General features: G+C 42.9%; 1 protein-coding gene across 1 annotated transcript; it reads right to left on the bottom strand.

Annotated features, from left to right (window-relative positions):
- Positions 1–383: 383 nt before the first annotated feature.
- Positions 384–21151, bottom strand: LOC139449435 (protein SDA1 homolog). Its single transcript, XM_071230828.1, has 19 exons — positions 21063–21151; positions 20095–20277; positions 19222–19287; positions 18033–18125; positions 17020–17106; positions 16404–16508; positions 14047–14119; positions 13293–13396; positions 12880–12937; positions 12082–12140; positions 11427–11503; positions 9893–9990; positions 8605–8681; positions 6596–6731; positions 6032–6117; positions 5339–5532; positions 3658–3742; positions 2096–2251; positions 384–470 (listed from the first exon to the last, which is right to left on the bottom strand). The coding sequence occupies exons 1-19, from the start codon at positions 21069–21071 to the stop codon at positions 417–419; spliced, it is 1800 nt and encodes a 599-aa protein (XP_071086929.1). The 5' UTR covers positions 21072–21151; the 3' UTR covers positions 384–416.
- Between the last annotated feature and the right edge of the window lie 271 nt (positions 21152–21422).

Genomic DNA, 21422 nt, shown 5'->3' with positions numbered 1-21422 from the left:
GACACAGCACACCGACCAGTCCTTGTTTTAGCATCTTAATACCGAACACCTGGCAGGGTAACAACTATTTCCATCTTTTAGCGTCTTTTAGTACAACACAGCCGGGGATCGAGCCCCGGACCTTCCACTCTCCCACTAAACCATGGAGGCAGTCATATTGGAAGGTGAGGTGAGGTGAGGTGAGTTTTAACCAGCTCCTAGGATTATTCCAGCAATATCACTATGGGGACACCAAAGATGGAATTCATCATACCCGTATGGGAATCAAACCCTGGTCTTCAGCATAACAAGTGAACTTTGAACACTTGACTACTCAACCACCCTGACTGTTGACTCTACACAACAAAGCAACAAGCAAACATTTGGATGTAAATAGTGTTTATTTACAATTATACACAACGAGTGGTCTCTGGGTCCTAGAATTTCTTGCTCATCCTCTGCCTCTTCAGCAGCGAGTTCCTCAGTGCGATCTGAAGCAACAGGTACAAGTTGAGTGAGTGAGCTTTGAAATGCATCAAGTCATATCACAGTAGTTCAGCTCAGCGTGGGAGGAAAGCCCAAAGTGATGCAGGTCTTAGATTTTTATCACTTGGCTGAAATCCATAAAACCTAGAAATCTGGGATTCAAACTCATGATCATAGCAACCTGGCATGCCTAAGGGACACAACTCTGCTCAGCTAATTATTGCGCATGAGATGACTAGGTCAGCGTGTTTTCAAGTAAACATTGCAGACACACAAAAGTGTTACAAAGAAACAACTTGCATGCTTAACAGATACAACATACCCACTTTTCATACTATCCTATCATTTACTGTTTGGTTTACAGCAGTAACATGGAAAAAGTTGCTTTTGCCCACAATATTCCAGCTATATCACTGTGGCCTGGAAAAAATCGAGTCTGATGTTGACAGTGTGAGCAACAATCCACAACCTTCAAAGTGACACACTATCAGGTGATATCAGGTGATATCAGGTGACACAAGGTGACACCAGGTGACACCGGGTGATGCTACTGAGGCTACCCACTCCTCCAGTTAGTCATCCTCGTTAGTCATCCTCGATTATCAAGTGTCATGGTAGCAAATGGCTCCAGCATATAATACATCATAAAACCAAATAAATGCGTGAGAATTATTTTCCGCTTTCAGCAATATTCCAGCCTTATCACGGCTGGGACACCAGAAATGGGCTTCACAAATTGTACCCATGCGGGAAGTGATCCAAGGTTGTGACAAGAGAATGCTTAGGCCACTAGATACCACAGCCTCCAATAATAGAATGGAGACACATAAGGTCACAAATATGGGTAAAATTATTTTCAAGGTCTCTCCTGGCAATATACTTTTTGCATCATTGTTTGTTTGCTGTCCAATTGCTGAAATTGTTTGCAAAGTGGTCCTTAGAAACACAACATTTGCACAATGTCCCAAATAATTGAAGGTGACGTCATACATTCACAGAAGATTTCCTTTGGTACCTAAAATCAGATTAAGTGGCCCATACCTCAACTTGTAACCCTCAGTTTTTCACATTTTTGTTTTTGGTTGTTGTTTAGCATAGCAATAGTGCAGCCTTATGACGGTGGCCTGAAAACAATCAAGTCTGGACCAGACAATCCAGTGATTGACATCATGAGCATCGACCCATGCAATTGTGATACGATGACATGCATCAACCAAGTCAGCGAGCCTGACCACCCGATCCTGCAATGATCCACACCATACGATGACATGCATCAACCAAGTCAGCGAGCCTGACCACCCGATCCTGCAATGACCCACACCATACGATGACATGCATCAACCAAGTCAGCGAGCCTGACCACCCGATCCTGCAATGATCCACACCATACGATGACATGCAACCAAGAGTCTGACCACTTAATCCAATAAGTTGCCTCCTAAGACCAACATAGGTTGCTGGGAAGCAATTCTAACCCAGCATCCCAATGGGGCTTCCACATTTCATATATGATCCACAATAAGTTATGAATTATCCACATTTCCAGAATTAATTTCACAAATATAATTAACTTGGGACAAATAATTCACAATTCCAGGCAGCTCATAATTTGTATTCAGCCTTGATCTACCTGTTTGTCCTTGAATGACCTTTTGACCTTCCTCTGCATCTTGTGTTTCACCATCATGAATGGCTTGCTCTTCTTCTTCTGTTTGTTTGTGGTGCTGGCATCTGGGTTCATCTTCTCCCTCCCATGAGCATACTTCCCCCGATCTTCCCGGCCAGCCTAGGGGAGACAACAACAGTAGCGCTTTAGTACTAATGAACAGACTTGAATACCACAGTTAGGCTGATATGGTGGCATCTCCACTTGGGCACCATTGTTTATAGGACATTTATATTACCGTGCAATACTGCTGTTCAAATAATACCGATTGTGTGCCAGTATATTGGGCACAATAATAATAGCATTTGTTTTTGTTTTTGTATCATTTAACTCTTAATAAAAATCTACACAGAAATTCATTCACAAATGATGTTTCCCTGTCATATTGATTGACAAAATGTTCGGAAATGCGGAAATGATTCTTTTCTCCCATTATTATCTATTTCCATGACTACCAAATGGTGACGACTGACCGAGAAGAGTAATACTTACTTAGAATGTAGAAAATAGGATCTGCATGTACCACAATGCAGAGGACAGTATCACAGTATATTGCAATGCAATGTTTTGGCCAATACACAATTAATCATTCAATACCTAGGGTAAGTTTCGAAATACCACTGAACCAAACAGACATCGAATTGTGCCTGTATCGCCCCAAAAATTGTAAAATAAATACCGAGGTATACATTGGTTGTTTCAGAAACCTCAGAAAATTGGCCATTGCAAGAACCCGCAATGTGAGAGAACAGATCTAACATCTTTGAAAATGTAGTCACCACATGACAGCTTTACAGCTGATCACTCTTTACAGAGTACAGTGAGAATTTATTGGAAGTCACGCTCTGATCCAGAAGATGAATGAGTATGATTTTATGCCGCTTTTAGCAATATTCCAGCAATATACGGCAGGGGACACCAGAAATGGGCTTCACACAATGGACCCATATCGGGAATTGAACCCCCGGCTTTTCGGCGTGACAAGCGAACGCTTTAACCACTAGGCTACCCGACCGCCCCCCAGAAGATGAGGGTGTGCAGGGATGCATCCGACCCCCACCACCCCACCCCAGCACACTAAACATTTGCATTTCCGGTAATCTTTGTTTGTTTGTTTGTTGTTTAATGCTGCACTCAGCAATATTCCAGCTATATGACAGCAGTCTGTAAATAATCAAGTCTGGACTGGACAATCCAGTGATTGACATCATGAGCACTGATCTACGCAATTGGGATACGATGACATGCATCAACCAAGTCAGGGAGCCTCACCACCCTATTCCGTCAGTCGCCTCTTACAGGCACAGTAAACGCATAACAAACATTTACAGTGGCATGTTTCTTTCCTTACATACATGACAATCAATACGAATTGGCAAACCATTAAATGCAGCCCCGTTTTCCAAAGGTTGTAAACAAGTTGTAGCCAAAGGAGAGAATGGTCAATTTGCCATGACTCTCCTAACCCCTGCCTCATACTAATGAGAGATGTGAAACAGCATTGTTCACAGAAACAATCGTCTCACCAACACTGTCGCCAGTCTGGACTCCTTGTCGTGGGCTCGCCTCTTGTGCACGTTCTCAATGTCAGCCAGGTTGGGCAGCTCACCCCTGCAAGAACAAAAACATGGCTAATGTAATGAAATATTCAGTTGTGACAGTAATTCATCAGCATGTCTTGTTACAAGATGGGACCATTCAACATTCTGAAGGTGGAAGGGTGTTTTTATTAAAAACATCTTGATCCAGAAAATCAATAAAAAGAAGAAGAAATTGCCTGAGGTTTTTACAAAAAGAAGTGTTCTCTGGAAATTCTGGAAAAAAAACATGTTGGGAACATTTGTTCAGCTTCCAATTTTAGATATTATATTTTACATATTTTGCGACAGAACAAATATTTTGTCTCAAAAAATTCCCAGCATCTTCTCCTTTTCCCCAGTAAAATATTTTTTGCAAAAGTGGTTTGTCTACAAGCTGTCCCCCTCCCTGTAACTACTGACCCCCACCTTTGCTCTGTCTTCCCCTGTAACTACTGACCCCCACCTTTTCAGTCTCCTCCTGTAACTACTAACCCCCACCTTTTCAGTCTCCTCCTGTAACTACTGACCCCAACCTTTTCTGTCTCTCCCCTGTAACTACTGACCTCCACCTTTTCAGTCTCCCCCTGTAACTACTGACCCCCACCTTTGCTCTGTCTTCCCCTGTAACTACTGACCCCCACCTTTTCTGTCTCTCCCGGTAACTACTGACCTCCACCTTTTCAGTCTCCTCCTGTAACTACTGACCTCCACCTTTTCAGTCTCCCCCTGTAACTACTGACCTCCACCTTTTCAGTCTCCCCCTGTAACTACTGACCTCCACCTTTTCTGTCTCCTCCTGTAACTACTGACCCCCACCTTTTCTGTCTCCCCCTGTAACTACTGACCCCCACCTTTTCTGTCTCCCCCTGTAACTACTGACCCCCACCTTTTCTGTCTCCCCCTGTAACTACTGACCCCCACCTTTTCTGTCTCCCCCTGTAACTACTGACCCCCACCTTTTCTGTCTCCCCCTGTAACTACTAACCCCCACCTTTTCTGTCTCCTCCTGTAACTACTCACCCCCACCTTTTCTGTCTCCTCCTGTAACTACTGACCCCCACCTTTTCAGTCTCCCCCTGTAACTACTGACCCCCACCTTTTCAGTCTCCCCCTGTAACTACTGACCCCCACCTTTTCTGTCTCTCCCAGTAACTACTGACCCCCCACCTTTTCAGTCTCCTCCTGTAACTACTGACCCCCACCTTTTCTGTCTCTCCCGGTAACTACTGACCCCCACCTTTTCAGTCTCCTCCTGTAACTACTGACCCCCACCTTTTCAGTCTCCTCCTGTAACTACTCACCCCCACCTTTTCTGTCTCCCCCTGTAACTACTGACCCCCATCTTTTCTGTCTCCCCCTGTAACTACTGACCCCCACCTTTTCTGTCTCCCCCTGTAACTACTGACCCCCACCTTTTCAGTCTCCTCCCTGTAACTACTGACCCCCACCTTTTCAGTCTCCCCCTGTAACAACTGAACCCCACCTTTTCAGTCTCCCCCTGTAACTACTGACCCCCACCTTTTCAGTCTCCCCCCTGTAACTACTGACCCCCACCTTTTCTCTGTCTCCCCCCTGTAACTACTGACCCCCACCTTTTCAGTCTCCTCCTGTAACTACTGACCCCCACCTTTTCTCTGTCTCCACCTCCATGGACTTCCTCTTCTTCCCCTTGGTGGATGTGTGCTGCACCTGCTTGGAGGCCTGGAGCTGGTTGATCTTGGCAAAGTCTTCCTGCGACAGGATCCGGTTGGCGGAGATATCCTGAGCCTTCCGCTTCCTCTCTGCAGGATCTACTGGCACCAACTTTGTCAGCTCCTCCTGCTGTGTGCCAGACAATTACATTTCCTCAATCCTGTCATTATTTCTGTATCAAGATATACACAACCTCAATAAAATCAAATCTTAGTTCTCGATGCTGGTAAACAAAGATCTGGGGACATCCCATTACGACCTCCCATCTGACCAATCAGAGTGGTGCTTACCAGGTTTTTCTGATGATGCAACCTCGAAAAGGTTGAAATGGGGTATCCGAAAGACAGTTACGACTGATTCCGTCAAAATCATCGCCTATCTCTCACATCAATGGGATTAACATTTGAAACAGAAGAGACTTTCAAAACGTATTTTGGTATGATGCGGCTGGCGATTGAACCCTGGACCTTCCGCTATCCGGGCGGATGCTCTACCACTGGATGTTCTACCACTAGACCAAGGAGGTGGTGTCACCAAACCATAAGACAAACTCTTCACTTTACAGGCAAAGGACATTGTTCCAGTTAATCCCGGACAGTTGATGGCTCAAACTCGTTCTGGGACTGACCTGTTCCTCATCAGATGAATGCTGCACCGTAACCCACTCTCCATCGCTGTCTCCATCCTCCTCCCCCTCACTGCACGACTGCCAATCTGACCAACAGACATGTCACAGATGCTCTCAAACATCTCGTGAATATAGCAATAGTTAACTAATGGAGGTCTATATTCCCCACATGATAATACAGATAAACAGCACCAACAAAGGAGCAGATGTCATTGCAATCAAATATTTCATATTATGTTTGATTGAAATAGTTTAATGCAGCACTCAGCAATATTCCAGCTAAATGACGGCACAGTGGACGAGACAATCCATTTGAGTGGTTACAATCATTAGTTATTTCCATCTGTTGTCATTCCAGGTTTTATGGGGGCGGTTTGGTAGCCTAGTGGTTAAAGCGTTCGCTCGTCACGCCAAAGACACGGGTTCGATTCCCGACATGGGTACAATGTGTGAAGCCCATTTCCGGTGTCCCCCGCCGTGATATTGCTGGAATATTGCTAAAAGTGGCGTAAAACAATAATCAATCACTCAATCACCAGGTTTTATGAAAGACGTCAATCCTACCATCACCATCTTGAGGTTTGTCTGCTGCATCGTCCTCCATCTCCTCCAAGGCCTCTGCCCCCGGGATGTAGTCCTTAGTGTTCCGCTCACCGTACTTCAACACTGTGTGCTCGGTCTTCGCATCTGTAGGTCGGCCCTGAATCACAAGAAGACAGTGACACAAGCAGTATGGCAGAAACCTGCACATAGTCATCGGGAATGGAACAGTGTGATGGTGAAACTGGTGATGGAACTGTGATGGGACAGTGTCATGATCTAGGTGACGGAACTGTGATGGGACAGTGTCATGATCTAGGTGACGGAACTGTGATGGGACAGTGTCATGATCTAGGTGACGGAACTGTGATGGGACAGTGTCATGATCTAGGTGACGGAACTGTGATGGGACAGTGTCATGATCTAGGTGACGGAACTGTGATGGGACAGTGTCATGATCTAGGTGACGGAACTGTGATGGGACAGTGTCATGATCTAGGTGACGGAACTGTGATGGGACAGTGTCATGATCTAGGTGACGGAACTGTGATGGGACAGTGTCATGATCTAGGAGACAGAACTGTGATGGGACAGTGTCATGATCTAGGTGACGGAACTGTGATGGGACAGTGTCATGATCTAGGTGACGGAACTGTGAAGGGACAGTGTCATGATCTAGGTGACGCAACTGTGAAGGGACAGTGTCATGATCTAGGTGACGGAACTGTGATGGGACAGTGTCATGATCTAGGTGACAGAACTGTGATGGGACAGTGTCATGATCTAGGTGACGGAACTGTGATGGGACAGTGTCATGATCTAGGTGACGGAACTGTGAAGGGACAGTGTCATGATCTAGGTGACGCAACTGTGAAGGGACAGTGTCATGATCTAGGTGACGGAACTGTGATGGGGCAGTGTCATGATCTAGGTGACGGAACTGTGATGGGACAGTGTCATGATCTAGGTGACGGAACTGTGATGGGACAGTGTCATGATCTAGGTGATGGAACTGTGTGATAGAACTGTGTGATGATCTTGGAAACGGAATTGTGTGATGGAACTGTGTGATGGATCTAGGTGATGGATCTGTGTGATGGATCTAGGTGCAGTAACTGTGTGATAGATCTGTGTGATGGATCTAGGTGCAGTAACTGTGTGATGGATCTAGGTGCAGTAACTGTGTGATGGATCTAGGTGCAGTAACTGTGTGATGGATCTGTGTGAAGTAACTGTGTGATGGATCTAGGTGATGGAACTGTGTGAAGTAACTGTGTGATGGATCTGTGTGAAGTAACTGTGTGATGGAACTGTGTGAAGTAACTGTGTGATGGATCTGTGTGAAGTAACTGTGTGATGGAACTGTGTGAAGTAACTGTGTGATGGATCTGTGTGAAGTAACTGTGTGATGGATCTGTGTGAGGGATCTAGGTGCAGTAACTGTGTGATGGATCTAGGTGCAGTAACTGTGTGATGGATCTGTGTGATGGATCTAGGTGCAGTAACTGTGTGATGGATCTAGGCGCAGTAACTGTGTGATGGATCTGTGTGAAGTAACTGTGTGATGGATCTAGGTGATGGAACTGTGTGAAGTAACTGTGTGATGGATCTAGGTGCAGTAACTGTGTGATGGATCTAGGTGCAGTAACTGTGTGATGGATCTGTGTGAAGTAACTGTGTGATGGATCTAGGTGATGGAACTGTGTGATGGATCTATGTGCAAGAACTGTGTGATGAATCTAGGTCCAGGTGAAGTAACTATGTGATGGATCTAGGTGACGAAGTGTGATGGTTCCAGGTTACGGATCTAGGTGTCGAAACTGTTTGATGGATCTAGGTGCCGCAACTGTTTGATGGATCTAGGTGAAGTAACTATGTGATGGATCTAGGTGCCGCAACTGCTTGATGGATCTAGGTGAAGTAACTATGTGATGGATCTAGGAGACGGAAATGTGTGATGGAACTGAACCAATGTTGACATAGGAATACTCTGTGTGACCCGTCCCCGAGAGCTTGATGTTTGTGAAGGTTACCCTGTCTTTCTTGTGTAGGAGGGCGGGGTTGTGCTGCCTGTACACTTGAATCAGGGCTCGTGCTGCCATCATCACAGCTGAAACATCAACAGTAGACCATTCAGCCTGGATACACTCATGTTGCTACATCTCACTACATTCCTACTACAGGCCTGCTACAGCTTCACTACAGGTCGGGCAAAGGCCTACTACAGATCGACTACAGCCTACTCCGGGATTGCTACATTCCTGCTACAGGTCTACTACAGCTCTGCTTCAGACCAGGTACAGATCCACAACGAGGCTACTACATGCCTGCTACATTCCTACTACAGCTCTACCACAGATCTATTACAGGCCTACTATAGCCCCTCGCTTCAAGTCTGGTATAGATCCACTACAGGTCTGCTACAGGTCTGCTACATTCCTACTACAGCTCTACCACAGATCTATTACAGGCCTACTATAGCCCCTTGCATCAAGTCTGGTACAGATCCACTACAGGCCTGCTACATTCCTACCACAGATCTATTACAGGCCTACTATAGCCCCTCGCATCAAGTCTGGTATAGATCCACTACAGGCCTGCTACATTCCTACTACAGCTCTACCACAGATCTATTACAGGCCTACTATAGCCCCCTGCTTCAAGTCTGGTACAGATCCACTACAGGCCTGCTACATTCCTACTACAGCTCTACCACAGATCTATTACAGGCCTACTATAGCCCCTTGCATCAAGTCTGGTATAGATCCACTACAGGCCTGCTACATTCCTACTACAGCTCTACCACAGATCTATTACAGGCCTACTATAGCCCCCTGCTTCAAGTCTGGTATAGATCCACTACAGGCCTGCTACATTCCTACCAAAGCTCTACCACAGATCTATTACAGGCCTACTATAGCCCCTTGCTTCAAGTCTGGTACAGATCCACTACAGGCCTGCTTCATTCCTACTACAGCTCTACTACAGATCTATTACAGGCCTACTATAGCTCCGCTTCAAGTCTGGTACAGATCCACTACAGGCCTGCTTCATTCCTACTACAGCTCTACTACAGGTCTATTACAGGCCTACTATAGCTCTGCTTCAAGTCTGGTACAGATCCACTACAGGCCTACTACAGGCCTGCTACATTCCTACTACAGCTCTACTACAGATCTATTACAGGCCTACTATAGCTCTGCTTCAAGTCTGGTATAGATCCACTACAGGCCTGCTACATTCCTACCACAGGCCTGCTACAGACCCAGGTTTGCATGTAATACATATCTACTACATTTGTGCTACAGCTGTGTGACCTACTCTTGTCTCTGTGTGACTTGTACTGGACGAGGTCTCCCAGCAAGTCCTCCCCTATAGCCAGCGGGCACCGTGCACACACCTCTCGCACGGAATTCAGTCTGAAGAAGATGACATTCATGTTTTCAAAGTGTCATTACTATATTATTGTGCGTATTTGACTGATATCCCAAAGAGTGAGTGAGTGAGTTGTGTTCAACACTGCTTTGAACAGTATTCCAGTTATATCACATTGTGTCAGCTTAATGTTGGAGGAAAGCCCGAAGTGATGCCGGTCTCAGACGTTTACAACTTTGATGAAACACACAAGCATGGGTATGGTGCTGACAAACCTAGAAACATAATCGTTTCAACTGGGATTCAAACCCACAATCATAGGTTTCTGGTGTGCCTAAGGGACACAACTCTGCGAATCGCAATGCCTTAGATGACTGGGTCAGCCGTGTCTCCAATATCCCAAAGAAAATCAAGAAAACTAAACTATGGCATGAATATGAACTACAAAGTGTGTTACATACATGTTTTTACCATAACTCATACCATCATTCACTATATGTTGTGCGCAAAGATGTTAATCTGAAACGACCATCTTTTTGTCAGAACTTAACGCCTGAAGGTTTTCTTTTTGAACATGTTCAAGTCACATGTCTAGCAAAATACCAACGTAATCCCACCAAAGAAAACTATTGACTGGGGCTGGGACGGGTAACTTGGTTACACTTGTCGGGTGGGTCCTGTGTATGACCCGGTTACCCATAACACTACCCGGACCCTTGGTTAGTCACATGGTTACGAGTCGCTAATGTTCACATTTCTTTGTGACGATGCACACATTCCTTTTGACTTGCATATGTTTGCGTAAACATAAAGCTTCAGTCAACTTCAGTGTATGCATGATCAGATCGTTTCTAAATAGTTTTTGTCAGGGCTGCAGTAAAACAATTCCCAATCAGATATTTTGTTCCCAACTCTTAGGACTCAACAGTGGGTACTCGGGTAGGGGCAGGTAATAGGAGGTCGGGTACCTGTGTAGTAAATTTGGACTCGTTCCAGCCCTACTATGAACATTATTCTAAAGATTAATCCTTAGATGCGAGAAAAGGTCTCTATAAAAAACTGCAGTACCCAATCTGAACCCAAGCTCCAGCTTATTGGCTATATGTTAACAACAAGAATAGCTGACGACCAAACTACCCTTGGAACACTTCTTTTACCATGACTTAAATACATTATGCCCCAAGTAATACATCTACAAAAGATGGAATATAATCTACAATTTTGATCAAACTGGTCTTGTTAGATGTGAAAACTCTGAGACAGTCGCATCTGAGACTTGGCACATGTGGACGTTATTCTTTATTAACATACATCATTTTTTAAACGGTTGAAAGGTGCGCAACAAGAGGGCCAATATGTCCAGTTTCCATCTGTGTTTGTATAAATGCCATTACACCTGACAATTTAAAAAAAATTGTTTTGGCCTTAACTGTTCACAAAATTTGTCAATATTACCCATATTTGACACCGTCAGACCTACCCCACTGCCATCACCTCCCTGGAGTTCCTCTCCGTGATGAAGTTGTTGGAGATGGTTACCAAAACCTCCTCTATTACCTGAGGAAGAAACCATTTATACTTCAGCTGTAAGAAATACAACAAATGTATTCTAAATCGTCAACAAATAAGGCTACTTCAAAAGTCATTAGTTTTAGAGTCTGTTCATCTTACAGCATTAGTTTTTTACAGCAAGTGTAACAAGAGCACAGGATAGTACGTTGTCTACACAGTTCTTTGTTTATTAAACTGTAGGTCTTCCAGCCTTGTAGCATGACTCAACTTTAAGCCTGGTGCACATCTTCTTAGCCAAGTGAGCGAGTGAATTGGGTTAAACTCCAATTTAGGAATATTCCAGCAGTATCACAGTAGGAGACACCAGAAATGGGCTTCAAAATTTGTATGCATGTTGCAAATTGAACCAGGGGCTATGGCATGACGAGCGAACGCTTTAACCACTTGGCTACCCCATTGACCTTTTAGTCACGAGTGCAATTAGTATATAGGTAATGCTTTTACTATGTTTGACCGAATCACACCCATATTGCTCAGAAGAGTGAGTGTCTTGTAATCATCTTGTGCTAAAAAGCACTCACACATGTCAGGGGGAATAACTCTTAAGTCTAAAGTTTACTCACATCAGGGGGAACTAACTCATGACTTGCTTGTGCAACAAACAACAGCAATTTGGTCACCTCTGAAACAAAAAGAAGCCATTTTCCTGGATAACTGTTTCAACAGCAGGTAAAGGGATTAGCAATTATTCATTAATGCACAGCAGAAAATGTAAAAGAATTAATCTTATTGCTGTATTAAAGCAATAGAAGCAGCTTATTGCCATTGACACCTATTTGAGTTAATACCTACATGATATACACTGCACTGCTTGTTGTTTAACGCCCCACTCAGCAATATTCCAGCTATATGACGGTGGTCTGTAAATAATGGAGTCTGGACCGGACAATCCAGTGATTGACATCATGAGCATCGATCCTCGCCATTGGGATAAGATGACATGCATCAACCAAGTCAGCAAGCCTGACCACCCAATCCCGTAAGTCGCCTCTTATGACAAGCATAGTTTCCTTTTACAACAAGCATGGGTTGCTGAAGACCTATTCTACCCTGGATCTTCGAGGGCTACAAAGCACTGACTGACAAGAGTCTGAATTGACACCAGCTCAGCTAGTCCACAGATCCCAACATGTTTTGATGAAAACTTTTCGCTCTACTTATCCCATACTTGTATCTTTTAATCATTTAAAGTATTTTTTAACAGGTAACGCACGACCATTTGTGGAATCCCATAGTAGACGGGAAGGAGTTTTACTAGAAATTGAAAATTTATAAGTAGTCTTCAAGCCGATGCCAGTATATTGTAAAGAAATATTTTCCACAAAGTTCAAGATAGTGCCAGAGCAATCTGAAGCAGTTACCTCTCTGATGTGGCTGAAGGAATCGTTTCAAGAACGGGTAAAAGTTGAACAGGAACAGCTGTAACAAAATAAAAACATGTTGAAACAGCAAAGAGCTGAGTAATATTGCTAACAGCAGATGTGTAAAACAAGTTCCAACTGTTCCAAAATGATCACTCAATCACATCCACTATCTAGATAGGTTGCAACTCCTCTTCTATAAATGACAGTGGTATGCATAGTCTATTTTATGTAATTATATGTAGATTTCTTAAATTGACATTAATAATGTTTACACATATTCTATCCCGTCATATTTCAATCCAAAAACAATTTCTGACACCCAGTGTCCCACAATCAATGCATTGAACTGTGCATCTGATTATAGTCAACCATCAGACCAGCACAAGTACATAAAACTTTAGAAACCTTACCTGGTGTATTCCGATAAGTCTTGAAATCAGATCCATCATTAGCAGTTTTACTTCAAATCTTTCATTGGATGACTCCAGTTTCTTAAACAGCCTCTCACTAAATTCTTTTAAAAAGTGATAAAAAAGGTAATAAAATAAATTCGTAAAAACATTTATAAACTTTTAACAAGCAGCCATAGATTGTGTTGTGTATAATACTACACACAGTACATGGTAAATCTCAGTATGTGGGACCTCTCACACAACAGATATGTGTGATAATGATTGAAGAAGGGAGATAACTCCTAGCAAAGAAGAGTTCGGCCACTTATGGTGGCCTCGACCATGATATTGCTAAGAGTGAGTGAGTGAGTGAGTGAGTGAGTGAGTTGGTTTTAATGCCGTTTTTAACAGTATTCCAGTTTCATCACGGCGTGTCATCTCAATGTGGGAGGAAAGCCTGAAGTGATGCAGGTCTCAGACGTTTACTGCTTTGATGAAACCCACGAACACGGGTATGGTGCTGACAAACCGAGAAACATAATCGAGGCGATCCAGGATTCAAACCCACATTCATAGGTTTCTGGCGTGCCCAAGGGACACAACTCTGCACAGCGAATTGCGGCGCTGTAGATGACTGGGCCATCCAATATTGCTAAGTATGGCAAAGGAGTTCACTTGGATTACAAAAATAATCATCAATCTCTAAGGACAACATTTTGGAATGACTAAAACAATATATTTGTTACTTAAAACAAGTTTGTTATTGAATTACCTTGAGGATCATGTATCAAATGCATAGCAGAGAAGTTGAAAACTTCGGCCTTTTTCTTTTTGCCACCTTGTTTCTGAAATAAGTTAAATGATTAATAACAACAAAAAGGAGTTTTATGATACATTTTAAGAGTGTATCTAAAAATAGGGCCCTAATTTTATACAACATTAGATCATACAACAGTATCCAATGTTCCTTCTTGCTTTGTATCATATAACAGTGTAGAACAATGTAAACAATGACCAGAACACACCCTCCGACCACCTCACTCCCAGCATTATCCTGTACTTCTTGTCATCTTTTCTCACACAATCACCTGAGACAGGTGACGAGTTGATCTAAATCTTTGAGGGGATGGATGAGCGGGCAGTCATAGCCTGTCGTGTCAGGATAAGTATATAGATAAGGGGAATACTCTCATTCCCTGTATTTTTTAACTTATCCCCCCACAACAGTATATAATTATCTCACGGTAGGACGATGGGTTGGATCAACTGTAGGCCTATGTTGCGATATGGTGGCCGGGCCAGAGCATGGACTAGACAAGACTGCCACTTTGTCTTCAACCCATGGGTGTGTTCAGCTTCACCAGGCCTGTAATACATCTCCACCATGCCTGATGACAGGTAAGGCTGGGTCTTAATTATGTTGCAACTGGAGGTACTCGAAAGGTCGGGAACCGCAGTTACCCTCACGATACATAGTACCCTCAGTAATGAGTTAAGGCAATCATTCAGTAGAAAGAAAGAGAAAACATGCATTAGTACCGGTATGGGTGTCCTTGATGGCAGTCACTCCGTTCTCACCTCATCAATGGTGACGTGGAGGTGCAACAGGTTGCTTCACGAAGATGAGAGGACATTGTTGGTGGACTCCATCATTGTCCTCAAGTGACAGATACCTGAGGTAGAATTCGGTGAAAGTAGTGTTGCTGTGCCCAAAACAACCTTGAACGATGTTGGTGTGGAGTGCAATCGCGTACGCACGCTCAAATTTCCGGAGGATAGGATGCTTTAGGAGAATCCAGTCCAGCATGGGCGTAAGCCTTGAGTATTTAGGCGGGCACCCAGAAAGTCAAAGTATTCTTGGAAGACAAAGTATTCTGCGACCTTCCTTCATGGTCGGGAGGAAGAGACATTTATGTTGACGCTGACTGGTGACATCAATGCAATGTCTTAACGCACATACTGGGCAAAGTGAGATGTCCTCTGTGGACCTGATGGACCCGATGATGTGGAGTGTGAAAATATCTGAGCAGATCATGAAACATGGTGAGTTTAAAGTCTGGCTCTCCTGCGAGTCCGAGCAGATGGGGGAACGACGTCTGGGCCAATAAGGCGCTACCAAAAGAAGCTAGAAGCAAGAATCGAATACGCATGTGGGCAATTTCACTCAATGGTGACGGTGTCATGCTCTCAAGCCAGATCATCCAGTATCTGAGATATGAAAGTCAGAAGCTGGTTTTTGTAGCATGTGGTGTGAGATGCGCTGGCAAATTGTCCGGAAAGGGTCTGGGTGCATCTCCGTGGGAGCTGACTGACAGGGGCAAGGGAGAGCATTGGCGAGAATGTTTGAGACGCCCATGATGTGGCGAGCTCTCGACCCCAATCCCAGTCACCAGTGCCTTCATGAAGGTGGTATTGAGAGACAACAGCAGGAGGAACAGACGGGTGTCAGAGTTGATGGATATGAGGCATCTGTCATTAATCTTGGATGCAAAGAAGTGGAGCAACCCAAGGTCTTTGCATTGTCTGCATCAAGATGAGGCGCCATGGTGGGGAATCAAATCCCCTGCAATATTAACCAAGATGGCAGGTTAGGGTAAAGCGAACTCTTGAGTGTCACCTTTTTCAGGGCCTACGGCAACAGAGCTGTGATGCCGTCAACGAAGTAATGAACAGGGATCGTGTTGGAAGTCAAGTAAGTTTGGAGAACGTGCAAAGAACACACAGTGAGGAAGGTAAGTAGTGGTTAATATATTTATTGAAAAAAATCGGTCAGGAACCCTGAATAATGATACACAAGGGATAAATAAATCAGCAAACCCAAACAAACTAAGTCTATTCCAATTGTAAATAGGGGGCATAGCAAAACATGTCTGTCCAATAGGGGCAACTAAGGAAAAAGTGACGAGTAGTGCAGGAGGTGCAAGTAGTGAGCGAGGTGGACGGAGGTTGTGTTCGGGTGATTGTTTTACATTGTTCTACACTGTTATATGGTCGAAGCAAGAAGGAATATCGCACACTGTTGTGGAGGGAAAAGTCACTCTATGAAGGTTGAGATGCCAATGAACTCACACAAAGTGAAATTCAATTCTTAAACTTACGACAGTTACATAGCCTACATGGTCTACCCACCTTCAGCACGGCCAGGGCTCTCTTCAATTTTCTTTCCCTGTTTTTAGTTTTCTTCCCAACTCGGTAGGCAAGTGATAACTCTCTTGCTGTTTTCTTAGACGTTTTCTGCAAACATCATGAACACACCACTTGTATTAGAGACTATTAGAACAAAATCAATAAGGAACAATATAAAATTTGAAAAAGGTAAAAACTGGGACTAAAATTGAAAATTTTACCATACATATGTATAGCGAAACTTTATATACTTATCCTATCTCACGCTATGCATTTCTCGTTCTTTTGATCCTGGTGTGGAAACACCCTAGAACAAAGTTTCCAGCTTCAAAAACATTTCGCTCAAACACATCCCAGCATCACCATGGTCCCCATCTAAACAAATGGGTCACGCACTGTAATCCTGTGCGTCGTGATCCTACATGACCTTATCACCTGACATAACCTGATCGAAAGAAGGAGAAATGCATAGTGTGAGATAAATATACGAAAATGAGCTATGATAGTATTCCTTCTATGGTGCGCAAGGTCTAAAAAAATATTGTCTTGCCTTGAGATGAATGGCCTCATCTGATAACCAATCTATAGGTCAAGAAACATAACTCTGACCAATACTCACATCATCATCATCATCATCACTATCACTCTCAGCCTGTTGCTCAAGTTCATCTCTTCCCAGGAAAAACTTCACCGCTGCAACAAGTATCTGAAAGAACATTAGATTATTTTTTAGTAATTTTACTTGTATGTAATGAAAAGACAGACATGCCCACGAGTCGTTTATTTCTTATATCAACATTATGTACAGTCGCTTTCAACATTAGATACCCAAATATTAATAATGATGACTCCATGAATAGAATCTGCCTTGGAAATGTCGAACAAGTCCATTTGACAAAGTTTGGTATTTCCCGCATATTCTCACAATCCTCACGTCGATCATCTGTACCTTTTCTTCTAATACGATTGTCAGATCTCTCCCACTTTGGATGCGATCGTTCGGCCACTGCACTTATCTGGGTAGCCCAGCTACATCTATGTTGAACAACTCACTGGACTCTCAAAAATAACATCGTCCAATATATGTCATCAAGTTGTGATTGCATATTCGAATCTCCAGACATGACGTCATGATATAAACCACGCTTCATTCACACTGTTCTTTGCAATTATCACATAGCTTTCTTATAAAAATAGTATAACCATATATCAAGTGTTAAGCTGGGCTGAAGGGAACTTCAACTAACACCGTTATTTCTGATTTCAGACATTTTATTAAACTAAATGATTGAATTCACATCATGCAAAAGAAAACGGATAAAATTAAGGGGCGTCTAGGTTGGTCGTCTAAGGCAATGAGCTGTGACCAGAAACCTTTAATCGTGGGTTCTAATCTCTGTTTATCATGTTGTTTGTCAGCGCCATCCTCATGGATTCAACAAATTGGGTAACATTTAACACCTGCATCACTTCAAGCTTTCCTCCCATATAACCTAACATAACGTGATACTGTTCAAAGCAACATTAAACCAAACCCACCCACCATTAAGATTTGAAGTGCCGATACATCTGAAGACAGTCTGGCCAAGCTGACCATAAGATTAACTTGCAAAATCAAGCCCAGTTACCTACCTTGGCATACTTGGAGAAGCAGGCTGTTGTAATGACGTTGACTGTCTTTGCATCGTTCCATACATTCTTCTTGTACAGCTCAATCATCACATCCTGGGAAACAGAGGCTAACAGTCACATCTCTATACACTATTGTTTGTTTGTTTGTTTAACACCACACTCAGCAATATTTCATCTATATGAACGGCAGTCTGTAAATACTTGAGTCTGGACCAGACAATCAAATGATTGACATCATAAGCATCAATCCATGCAACTGACCACCCGATCCTGCTAGTCGCCTCTTACGACAAGCATAGTTACCTCTTACCGCAAGCATGGGTTGCTGAAGACCTATTATTCACAGGGCCTATACACTACTATTTTACAGTGCTACACTACTGTCATGACAGTCGTCTACAAAATTGACATCTCAAATTCCTGTAATGCTTTTAAGTATATGACAATGAAACTGCTACTTAAGAAAAATTACGAGCCAAATATTGAGACTGCGAAAATGTTATTTCTAGATATGCAAGAATACTGTAAAGAATGTACATGTGAACATAATACATATCTTGTATAACTTCATCTTCCCGAGACAAAGGAGCTAACTGAACAAAAACTCCACTTTCAACCCTTGCCGAAGAAGCCTGGAATTATGGGGGTATATTTTGGCTGGACTAACAAGTCTATACATAGTCCAATCAAAATTCTGAACCAAAATTGACAATTGGTTCGTAAACTGCTGTGCAAATTTTGGCCGATTGCAAGATTTGAAAAGCATGTGTACCGACTATTAAGCATCAACAGATATTTTCCAAATCTTTTCATGTTTTTAATCAAGTTGCTCACATGATTTGATGCACTTCACAACGTAAGACCAGGTTATCAGGTCGTCTTGACTGGGTAAAACCATTTTATTTGAAGCAAATGCAAGTGATATGAGACAGAATCTGACTGATCAATAGGAGGGACACAGAAAGGACATAAGTCCCAATAGCCACCTGTGGCGCAATGATCCGTCCTTGAAATTCCAGCCAAGTTCAGCAACGGTGGGAACTGGACTTTTACAGTCAGTCAACTCCCTTGCCTCGGGAAGATGGTATCATTTTAGACACTGTCATTTATTCATTCAGCCTCACTGCCAGTATAGCGGGGTAGGAAAGGAAATGCCTGATTGTATAACTAATACTGTCAAAGATCTTACCAAGGACATTTTGGCTGCCACAGGACTTTTATCTGTCAACATTGTGTACATAAAACTCTGTAGAGTCTGGAAGGAAAAGAAGATCAAGAGTGACTGTTATATAACTTACATTAACCACACAAAATTAGTAATAATATGTTTCACCAACTTTGATACAGAAAACCAAAATAAAACATAAACAAGGATAGTACATATACAGCGTTCCCGTTTACCGGTAATTACCAGTTTTTTACTGGTAAAATTAGGAGTGGACTGGTAATTCATGTGACTGCCAGTCCCTGTGGACCGGCAAATAAGTACCTTATAAATCTTTGTTGTTGAACAAAACATCGGTAATATTCATATAATTACATTTTTCGAACAAAATCATCTTGTCTGTTACCATAATTTTCAGCGACTTTGTCTCGAAATATTAAAAAAAAGGAGAAATTTGTGTGAATGATGTTTACATCTAACTAAGTTACTTCAGAGATGACATCTTTGCACTGAACATGATGTTGAAAGAATTAAAACCAAATAAATTTCATACCTTTTTTTATTTGTTGAAAGTTGTGACCGGCAAAAATTAGAGGAGACTGGTAATTTTCAGAGTTGCCAGTCCACAAGGACTAGCAGTTTCAAAAGCCAGCGGGAACACTGCATATACCATGTAAAAGTAAAAACTGTCTTACTTGGCGCCCCAGGGAAAGTTTGAGATTAGCACAGATGATAAAGATACATGCAGACAATACTGTTGTCATGCCGCTTGACCAATATATGCTGAGCTAATGAAGGCGGAGTAAATAAAGCTGCACTGTACTTTAAAGGTCAACCAAATAACTTTGTTGTTTTCATGGAGTGAAATCAATTCACTGTAATTGGCTGTGTTCTTACCGAATTTAGCTGCATATTCTTGCGCTTGGAGTTGACATTCTTTATGTCGGTGACAATGTACTTGTAGAGTGTTTTTCTCAGGAGTTTGTCCTGACAACGGAACAGCTCAAAGAACAGTTCCAGGATGCTGGTGGCAGGTATCAAGCCTTTGTTTCGTAACAGGATCAGGGACTTCACCATTGACTGTAGACACAAACATCATCACAAATGATGACATGGCAAGTATGATCAAGGCAACATGATAGTCAAAACTTTGTCAAATTACACAGTAAATAGAGATTACTACACGAGTTTCTGTCGGATACCATTTATCTTACAAGTTGTTTCAAAAAGTACCTTATGAGCATACTTGAGCTATATATGCTTTGAAAAGACGTTTTGGCGCTCTGATACGACAGGGTGAATAAAATATCCACAACAAAAAAATGGCATAGATTTTATTGTTTACATTCGGAACAAGCAGACTGACTTCATTTTGTAGGTACAGAAATAAAACATGCTACAGAGTGAGTGAGGTGGATTTAATGCCGCTTTGAACATTATTCCAGTTATATCATGGCAGCTTGACGTGGGCGGGAAGCCCGAAGTGATCCAGGTCTCAGAAGTGTACCACTCTGGTGAAACACACGAGAAAGGGTATGGTGTTGACGAACTTAGAAACACAATCAGAGCAAACCATAGGTTTCTGGCATGGGAAAGGGACATAACTCTGCACAGTACATTGCGGAGTCTTAGACGACTGGGTCACACATGGCCCCCAGACATGCTATTGAGGTGGCTTTAGATCTTCATGCAGAGAGGGATAGTATCAAAGTAAAAGCTCTGAATCTAATTAGTTTTGCACATTTGTTGAGTTGTATCTCAGTCAGTGTCAGCCTAATTATAGATAATGTTGTACCTTGCTTGGTTGAAACCCACAAGAACATGGAATGTTGCTAACAAACCAAGGATATAAGAATGGCCATTACCAGTCTCATTGTTGGGTCCAGTGCTGTGGCATGTCTGTGTAGGAGGTCTCGCAGCTGCTGGGGAAACTCCGACAGGTCGGCGGGGTAACAGTGGGACACCTGGTGACATCAGACAAACAATACACAACATTAAGTTTTCATACATCCTGATAATCCTCAGAGGCGGTTTCAGGATTTTGAAAAAAGGATGGGGGTGCAAATGACACCCACATTCTTAAGTGATTTGGCCTAGGGCTTAGTTTACATGTAAGGTGTCTGTTCACCCCCAGCCTAGCCCCTTCTGGATCTGCCACTGACTCTTATTCAGATCTCTCAATACATTCATTTCTTTGTTCATGGTCATCTATGAGTATCACCATG

This window comes from Haliotis cracherodii, unplaced genomic scaffold (assembly GCF_022045235.1).
Source record: "Haliotis cracherodii isolate W230 unplaced genomic scaffold, xgHalCrac1.p SCAF_8, whole genome shotgun sequence".
NCBI classification, from domain to species: Eukaryota; Metazoa; Mollusca; class Gastropoda; order Lepetellida; family Haliotidae; genus Haliotis; species Haliotis cracherodii.
Note: the sequence above shows the minus strand (reverse complement) of the source record. Positions and strands in the feature narration are given on the sequence as shown.